The 9962-nt window shown below is 18.4% G+C and overlaps 4 protein-coding genes across 4 annotated transcripts; 2 read left to right on the top strand and 2 right to left on the bottom strand.

The window, feature by feature from the left end:
* Positions 1-23: 23 nt before the first annotated feature.
* On the top strand, positions 24-4303 carry PGSY75_0916000 (putative sugar transporter; the record flags this gene model as incomplete). Its single annotated transcript, XM_018785574.1, has 4 exons — positions 24-3684; positions 3812-3971; positions 4078-4147; positions 4244-4303. 4 exons carry the CDS (start codon positions 24-26, stop codon positions 4301-4303), a joined length of 3951 nt encoding a protein of 1316 aa, XP_018641915.1.
* A 785-nt stretch (positions 4304-5088) lies between these two features.
* PGSY75_0915900 (hypothetical protein) lies at positions 5089-5589 on the bottom strand (the record flags this gene model as incomplete). The annotated part of the gene is made up of 1 exon (XM_018785573.1): positions 5089-5589. The coding sequence occupies one exon, from the start codon at positions 5587-5589 to the stop codon at positions 5089-5091; it is 501 nt and encodes a 166-aa protein (XP_018641914.1).
* Positions 5590-6803: 1214 nt separating this feature from the next.
* On the bottom strand, positions 6804-7457 carry PGSY75_0915800 (putative glycolipid transfer protein; the record flags this gene model as incomplete). The annotated part of the gene is made up of 1 exon (XM_018785572.1): positions 6804-7457. The coding sequence occupies one exon, from the start codon at positions 7455-7457 to the stop codon at positions 6804-6806; it is 654 nt and encodes a 217-aa protein (XP_018641913.1).
* Positions 7458-8977: 1520 nt separating this feature from the next.
* PGSY75_0915700 (hypothetical protein) lies at positions 8978-9756 on the top strand (the record flags this gene model as incomplete). The annotated part of the gene is made up of 2 exons (XM_018785571.1): positions 8978-9077; positions 9287-9756. The coding sequence occupies 2 exons, from the start codon at positions 8978-8980 to the stop codon at positions 9754-9756; spliced, it is 570 nt and encodes a 189-aa protein (XP_018641912.1).
* Positions 9757-9962: the final 206 nt, after the last annotated feature.

The following is a 9962-nucleotide window of genomic DNA, read 5'->3' as shown; positions in this document are numbered from 1 at the left end:
TTCTTATTTAACTTGTTGATTAAATGGCAGAGATAAAAAATTTGACAAAAAAGAAAGAGAGCATTTACAACACACAGGATAAAATAAATAACAACAATGTGAGTAATAATATTTACATTAATAAAAATATTAATATCTATAATAACAAGAATATTCATATTTATAATAATGAACCCAATAATTATAAAGTAAATTATATCAATAGTATTCATGGAACTCCAAGGGATGTATACACAAAAAATTATATATCTATAATAAACAGTGAATCTAAAAATAAAATGACAAATGAAAAGAATGAAGTAAATATTTCTAATGGTAATATAAAAAATGAGAAAAACAAAAAAGGGGGATCTCAAGAAATACGAAATGGTATAGAGTATATAAATAATAATAATAATATACAAGAAAAAAAAAAAAGTAATAATCATAGTAAAATATCTTGTTATTCTAATGAATATATGATAAAGAACAATGAGCAGATTCATATGAAGAATACTACAACAATTAATAGTTATGAATATAATAATAATAAAAATAATATAATAAAAGAAGGCAAAAAAGAGAAATGTTATTTATTATACAATGGAAATAAAAATGGTCCTTATTATTATATGAACGAACAAAATGGTATAGACAATAATAATAATAATATTATTAAAGGTGGTAGTATTCATAACAATGTTTATTATAATATCAAGCCTGTAAATAAATACGAACATTATTCCAAATATCTCGCACCTGTTATAATTAACAATAATAATAATAATAATATAGATTGTAATTGTATAAATATCAAAAATAAAATTAACAACAAAGATCTACTTAAAATAAATAATATATCTGTTTATGATCAAAAAAAAAATAAAATAATAATAAATAATATTCATAATAATAATAATATATTTTCATCAGATTGTATACAAACTAATAATATATATGATCCTATACAAGGAAAAAAATATATAGAATCAAAAAAGTATATGTCACCAAGTATAAAAAATAGCCATGATAATTTAAAAGAAAAGAATAAATCATATATTAATAATATTAACACACATCTGGAATATAACACAAATAGTGTAATAAAAAATAGTAATGATATAAATTATAATGACACAAGTAATTATTATAATAATACAAATGATTATAAAGTGGTGTATAATAATAATAATAAATATGTAGCACCTATTTATAAATCATCAAATAATGTTAATGTGGATTTAAAAAATGCAACTTGTGATAATGAAAAAAAAATACAAAAACTTGACAAAATTTATAACGATTCTGAAAATGAAAAGGTATATGAAAACATTCAAAATGATCCAAAGAAGATACAAAAAAAAAAAAATATATATAAAGAAAATATGACGAGTAAGAAAAATGAAATAAATAATAATGTTCCTCAATATTGTAATAATAATAATAATTATTATACAAAAGAGGACAATTATAGAAATATAAAAAATAATGTAGATGAAAAAAATATATTTCCATATGAAAAAAATAATTATGATAATGATAATATTTTACCAAAAAATAATGAATCAACTGATGTAAATAATATTCATAATAATATAAATAATATATATAATATAAAAAATAAATCTGTGGAAAGATCATCATATATAAATCAAAATAATTTACATATTATAAAAACATATAATGAAAAAATAAATGAAGTATCACCTTCAAACGTAATAAATTCAAATGATGATATGGAAAGTGACCATTATGAATCTATACCAAGTCAAAATGTATCACTTAGTAAGATAGCAGATATAAATATTCCTCAGAATAATACAATATATAATAATGTAGAAGAAAAAGAATATGAGAAATATGATTCATATAATGATAAAACTAATGATATATATAGTGTAGAAGTTATGGATAATTTATATGATTCAAAACATAAAAATAATATATATGATAATATAAATAAAGATATAAACAATATAACAACGAAAGAGGATTATTATATTAATGATGTAAATGATAAGAATGATAATAATAAATGTAATTATTATCAAAAAAGAGGAAGTATCAGTTATAGTGGTTTATTAACATCAATGGTTTCATCTATTTTAACACAACAAAATGAAAGAAAAATAAAAGAAAGCAATAATTGTTTAAATTATTCTTGGGGTATTGATAAATATGATTATACATTATTACAAACTTTTGAAGATAATACAGAAACAAAAAATAATATTATATTAAAAAAAAAAATTATGGAAGGATTTAATAAGAAAAAATCTAATGAACATATTTTAACTTTAACCTTATCATTAATGATATGTATTTCTATTTTATGTAATTATGATCATGGAGCTATACCAGTAACATTAGAAGAAATACAAAAAGATTTTCCATTAAGTTATATAGAACAATCATTATTAGGTAGTTTAGTTTATTTTGGATTAATTATTGGTACTATAATGGCTAGTGTATTATTCGAATTATTGTCAGCTAAATTATTAGTTACTATAAGTATCATCTTATTATCTATATCTTTATATATATTTAGTCATGCAAATTGTATTACCTTTATGTATATTTCTAGATTTGTAAATGGACTTTGTCAAGCTATACCTGTTGTATACTTACCTGTATGGGTTGATGAATTTTCACCTGATGAAAAAGCTACACAATGGATGTCATATATTCAACTAGCATCCATAGGAGGAACTGTTTTTGGTTATTTCCTAGGAGGAATTCTATCAAATAATTCTTATACTTATCATAAAAATGATTCTATTTTTTCTAATGTAAATTTTGTTACTACATGGAGATCTCCTTTTTTGATTCAGGCATTCTTGTTATTACCAATTTTTTTAATTATGATATTCATACCTTCTGACAAAATTAATATAACCTCTAACAACACTCAGTGTACTGATGATATAAGTATTCAAGAAATTGATGACATAACACAAAGTCAAAATAAAAACCATAAGCACAATAATAATATTACAAATAAATATTCGAATCATAAATATCCTAATAATATATATAATTCAAATACATATGACAATATATATAAAACTAACAATTACATTAACAGTTATAATAATATTTATCATAATAATAATATAAATATTTGTCACAATAATGAAACAAAAGATATTTCATATACATCCAGAGCCACAAATAAATCCATAGCTGAAAAACATAAATATAGAAAAAGTAAATTATTCAGTGATTCAAAAAATAAATTATTGCGTCGTAATTTTAATAGATCAGCTACATATATAATGGAAAAGAAAACTAATGTATTAAAAAAAACTCTTAAAGAAGTGAAAAAATTATTTCATAATAAATTATATATTATTATAACCTTAGGTATGAGTAATCTATATTTTGTAGTAACAGGTATACAATTCTGGATAACTGAATATATGTCTGTTGTTTTATTAACAGAGAAAATGAAAATTGTTACTGTATCAACTTTATGTTTTTTAACTTCTCCTACTTCTGGAGTTTGGTTTGGTGGCTTTGTTTGTGATTTATTCGGAGGTTATAAAAATACAAATTATTCAAAAACTATAAAGGTAGCAACAGCATTTGCTATATCCGCATGTATATTTGGCATTCTTTCTGCTCATTTGAAGAATTTTATTTTTTTCTCGATATCCTTGTGGTTATGTCTTTTTACGGGCTCTGCTTTGGTTCCCGTTTGTGTGGGTATGCAGAATATGATTCTCTTTTTTTATTACGTCAAAAATAAAAAATAAAAAATAAATATTATATATATATATATATATATATATATATTTATTTATTTATTTACATTTTAATTTTATCTTTTTAGGAATGCTCTTATCGTGCGTTAATAACCATCAGAAGAGTTTATCCTCTGCTGTCTCTCAAGTCATATATAATGTTTTTGGTTGGTTCTCAGCTCCTTTGTTGTCTGGGATTATTATGGACATAATGCACAAATATACCAATGACAATAGATTGGCTTTAAAGTAATGCTAAGAATATAAACGTTTTAATCTTTCAAATTGTTATTATATATATGTAGATATATATATATATATATATATATAAATATATTTTTTTTTTTCTTTTCAGAGCTGGATTCACCATGATTTTGTATTCTAGTTCTATAGGTTTTCTTTTGTTGTTATACGCCAATTTTTTGGTATGAAAAAAAATGAATAATATATGTACATAAGCATAAATGCCCATGTATCAAATGTAATAATTTTTTTTTTTTTTTTCTTTTTTTTAACTTCAGGACCTTTCTGAGAAAAAAGACAATGACGAACTGATAGAATTAGAAGAACCACTCACTTAGATGGACGGATAGTAGACGAAATTATATATATTACATATAGATTATTTTAATACCATAAAAAATTAATATATATATATATATATATTTATATATTTAACTTTGTTTTCGTTTAATAATTTATTTATTAACTATATATTTGTCTTATATATATATATATATATATATATATATATATATTTTTTTGTATTTTCAAATATTTAGTTTATATATATTTTGTTTAGAGGTGCATAAAAAGTATATTTGTATATAAAAAAATATTTCAATTAATTTGTTTTATTTATAACTATTTGTCTTTTTAAATATTTATTTTAAACCAATAAAGAATATTATACTCAACATAGCATTTGTATATATAATTATATTTTATATATATATTATGATTATTTATTATATGCCTATTAATATATATTTATATTTTATCCATGTTGTTACTATTCATTTAATATGACTCTTCTTCTTTTTTATATATTAATATATTTTATTTTTTTTGTATGTCATATTAAAATATTGAAAAAAAAAAAAATGGTACATTAAGTACACACTACATATAATGATGTATATAATTTTTTTTTTTTTTTTTTTTTTTTTTTTTTAAAAAGATAATTAAAAAAATGTTAATATAATTGATTAAAAACAATTTTTGATTTGTAGACTTTAAAAAAAAATTATTTTTCTCAAAAAAAATAAAAAGGAAAAAATATAAATATGAATTTAAATATATATATATATATATATATATATATATCATTTTAACACATTTAAAAAAAAAGAAAAATCAAGAGGATTCATTTTAAGTTTATCATATTCAAACAAACTAATAATTCACCCATAGTTGTTTCATCTCCATCTTTTCTTGTGTTATTAGTTGTATCAGGATTGGATATATTATTATCATCTTGTATATAATTAATATTTTGATCTATATTATTATTTACATTTAAATTCATTTGTGTATTATCATTAATTAAATTATCTTTATTGAAATTATTTTTCTTATCAAAAGATTTTATATCTTTATAATTTTGATAAGGTTCAAACATATTTCTTCTATCTTTTTTATGAATGATTTCTCCTCTTTCGGTTATTTTTTTTCTTAGATTTTTTCTTCTTGGTTCATAGTTATAAACTTCTTTTTCTTCTTCTTCGTTAATTAATGTTATTAAAGCTGACAGAGCTGCATTCTTATCTATATCATTTTTTTTAGGAATTTTAGATAAAAATAATGGATGAAGTTCCCAATCATCTTCATCATCTTTTTTTTTCTTTTCATTCTTATTAAGTTCCATATTTTTTTGAACTTTTATCTTCTTATATTTTTCTATTATTATAATATCGTATTGTTATTATTATAACCTTATAATTTACACGTTATTCTTATATGTTATATTTTTTTTATTTTTTACTTATTTTTTTTTTTAATTTTTTATATCTTTTTTAATCTTTTTTTTTTATATATATATTTCATCTATTCATTTTATTATGTAATTTTCTTTTTTCAAATAGTATCATACATAAAAAAAAAAATATATATATATTTATTTATACATTGTGGTATTTATTAATCCTTTAAGTCAAAAAATATATAAATTTTAATTTACTTAATTATTTTACATTTTTTAGTATTTATTAAAAATATATATAAAATAAAAGTATATATAAATATGGTAATATATAATTATATATATATATATATATATTTATTTATTTTATAACAATTATATTTAATATAAACATAATGAAAGGCATATTTTTTTTTTTTTTTTTTCCAATATTTCATTTATTTTTGTAATTTTCTTTTTTTTTTCATTTTTAATAAAATAAGCAAAGCAAACATGTGATTTATTGTTATTCACTAGAATTTTTTTTTTTTTTTTTTTTTACGCGCATTTATATTATATATATATATAAAAATATATTATAGTGAAAGGTTTTATAAAGTGAATAAATAAGATATTAGAAAATATATATTTGTTTTATATTAACTATAAAAGCATTCCATTTTACACATAAGCAGAAAAATTTTACCATAATTTTTACAAAACATTAGGAAAATTATATATACATATATATATATATATATATATATATGTGACAAAATTATTTTACTTTTTGAGAATTTACATGGGTGTATATATTAAATTAGAATATGTTAATAAACCTGTATTATATTTTTTTTTCCCCTCAAATTGGACATGATATATAAATATATAAATATATATATATATATATATATGTTTTTTTTTTTTTTTATAATTTAATAACTTTTTAATATTTTGTTAAATCATCTACTATTTTATGTTTAGATAATATTAAGAAAGTTATGAAGTTCTTGTGCTTTAAATTTTCTATTTTTATTTAAAAATATGTAATGTAAAGGTTATTATTATGAAATTTATCATTTATATATAATATTTTTAATTATTAAAAGTGATTATAATTATATATATATATATAACACAAATTTTGGAATATAATAAAGGTTCATAATTTTTTTTGTTTCTTAAATTTTTTCCTCAAAATTACAATTAAATCTTTCTATAGTAACCGATATATCTGTTACCAAAGGTTTTGTTATAGAAAGACATTTTTCAAGTACCATTGAAGCTTGTTGATGAGTTTGAAATCCTAATTTTTTGGTTAAAATTTCTTTAGTAGGAGATAGCCTTAAACATAATTTTACTATTTTTGAAGTTATAAATCCATGATATTTTTTTAATACTTCATTATAAGCTTCTTGTGCACATATAGATAATTTAGTTTCATTACATGTTATATAACATTTCTCTAGAAATATTATAATAAATTCTAGTGTTCTTTTCATCCATAAGAAACTTATAATTCCATTTTCTAAATCTCGTTTTAATTTTTCTATATTCTCATATTTATTTATATTATAAGAATATAACATGGAAACATATTTTGTTTCTTCAGGATATTTTTCAATAGCTCGTTGAACTTGAGAAGAAGAATTTTTTAGATCCTTTTTTAAGGTATCACCTAAAAATCCATTCCCAAATATCTTATTAAATATTGGATATATGATATTACATAATTCACATATTTTTAATACAACAATTTCGTCATTTTCTCTACATTCAAGTGATTTCTTCTCTATATTGGCAATAAATATTTCACCTTCACAAAGACTACTCATTTTTTTATACACACACACACACATATATATATATATATATATGGTGAAATAATAATAAAATTTATTTAACTTATCTATACACACATTTAAATCATTTGATATCCATATGTTATATATCTATGCAATATATTATAAACAAAATAAATAATCTATATAAATAATACAAAACACAAGAAAAATAAACTTTAATTTAATTATAACTTGTTATAAAAAATAAATAAACACTATGGAAATTTCCATAATATCCATTACAACATATTTTTAATTATTTTATGAACAACAATCATAAAGAAATTCTATTCAATCAAAAATATATATATATATATATATATATATATATACTAATAATAGGAAAACAAATTGAAATGTTTCAATTAGAAAAATCAAAAAAAATTATAAATTATACACTAATAATAATATATACATATATATATATATATATGTTAATTTATTTAATTGTCTGGTTTTTTTATGTTTAATTTATTGTATATTATAAGACAAATACTTCGAATTTTTAATATACATCATAATCATAATAAAATAAAGCAAAAATACATCTAACAATCCTATTCATAAATAATTATTCAAAAAAAAAAAAAAGTATATACACTTTTTTTTTTTTTTTTTTTTTTTAATTATGCATCATTATATAATAATACTTTACAAAAAAAAAGAAAAAAGAAAATGGAAATGTCCTAAAAGTGGAATGAAAAATAAAATTAATAAAATAATTAACAAAATAAATAAAATGAAGCAAAATAATACTGTTAACATTTTGCACAAAAAATGAAATAATAATTTTAATATAATATGAATATATATAAAATATAATATAAAAAACTCTGAATAGATCCATACAAATATTTAATAGATACTTAAATGGTATTGCTGATAATGTATGCAACTTTATTTTTTAAAATATTTCATAACAAAATCTTTCCAATATAATTATACCTTATATATTATATATATATTTATATATTTATTCATTAAATAATTTTTTTTTAGTGACATATATTTTTTATATATATTTTTTCAAATTTTATAGAATTAATAATTCATATTTTTATTCTCAATATGTGAATAATTTTGTATTCATTTAAAAAATATATATGTAATAAGTCCTTCACGTCTTACAAAAAAAAAGAAAAAAGAAAATGGAAATGTCCTAAAAGTGGAATGAAAAATAAAATTTATAAAAAAAAAAAAAAATGATATATATTTTATAATGTAATAATGTCCTAATATATAAAAATGAAATATTTTCTTCATTTGTTTATTCTCTTTTTTTTTTTTTTTTTAAGACGTGAAGGACTTATTACATATATATTTTTTAAATGAATACAAAATTATTCACATATTGAGAATAAAAATAGATAGTTATATAGAATATTTCAATATTTAACTGATATAATAAATATATATGCATATTTATTTATATATCTTCTTAGTTATTAATATTGATTAATTTAACCTTTTTTTTTTTTTTTTTTTTAATTACCAATTTTTTGATATACAAAATGATATTTAAAAGTGTTAGGAATTTATCTAATAAAGTGTGCGATGTTTTAGTATCCTTTGGCGTGCGTCAAAATAAAACTACATTTATATCACATCCAGGTATATATACAAAAATATTAAGAAAAAATATGGTATATATAAATATGTAATTTTTATAAAAATCATACTTATTATAGAAATATATATTTTTTTTTTGTCTATAATTTAAAAAAGAAACAAACAAAAAAAAAGGATATTATAAAAAAGTATGTACACGTACATGTGAATAGCTTTTTTTTTTTTTTTTTTTTTTTTTTTTTTCCTTGTAGGTGTTATGGTAGTATCTCAATTATTAGAAATGAAATTAATAACTAGACCAAGAGCAACATTAACTCAAGAAAATGTTAATGCTATGGTCGAATTTGATTATGAGCTTGCTAAAAAAGCACAAATAGCTGTTGATAATAATTTGCCAGTGAATTTTTTTGATTTGGAATATATAGACAGACCAGAATATTTGAAATTATTACTTGAAGAAAAAGAAATTTTAGAAAAGGCACGAGAAGAAGTTTTGAAAATGGAAAAAGGAAATTATAAAATACCAGATATACTAAAAAATTACAAAAGAGTGGAAATACCAAGAGAATGGAGAAAAGAATTAGAAATCGATGAAAAAATATTAAAAGAACAACCAGGATTAAAGGAAAATATTGAATTACAAACTATTATGAATAACTATATTAGAAATAAATTTAATAAAAACAAAGATCTAAATTCAAAAAAGGAGATAAAAAATTAATAGGTTAAAAAAATTATAATTGTCTTTTTTTTTTTTTTTTTTTTTTTTTTTTTTTTTTTATGTAAATATATATATATATATATATATTTTTTTTTTTTTTTTTTTTTTTTATAAAAAAATTTAAAATTAATTATAAAAAATTTTAAAAAAAAAAATAAAAAAATTAATTTAAAAAAAAAAATTAAAAATCTATAAAATTTTATTTT

The sequence above is a fragment of the Plasmodium gaboni genome, chromosome 9, assembly GCF_001602025.1.
Source record: "Plasmodium gaboni strain SY75 chromosome 9, whole genome shotgun sequence".
NCBI classification, from domain to species: Eukaryota; Apicomplexa; class Aconoidasida; order Haemosporida; family Plasmodiidae; genus Plasmodium; species Plasmodium gaboni.
The sequence above is the reverse complement of the archived record's forward strand: the minus strand, read 5'-3'. Positions and strand labels throughout refer to the sequence as shown.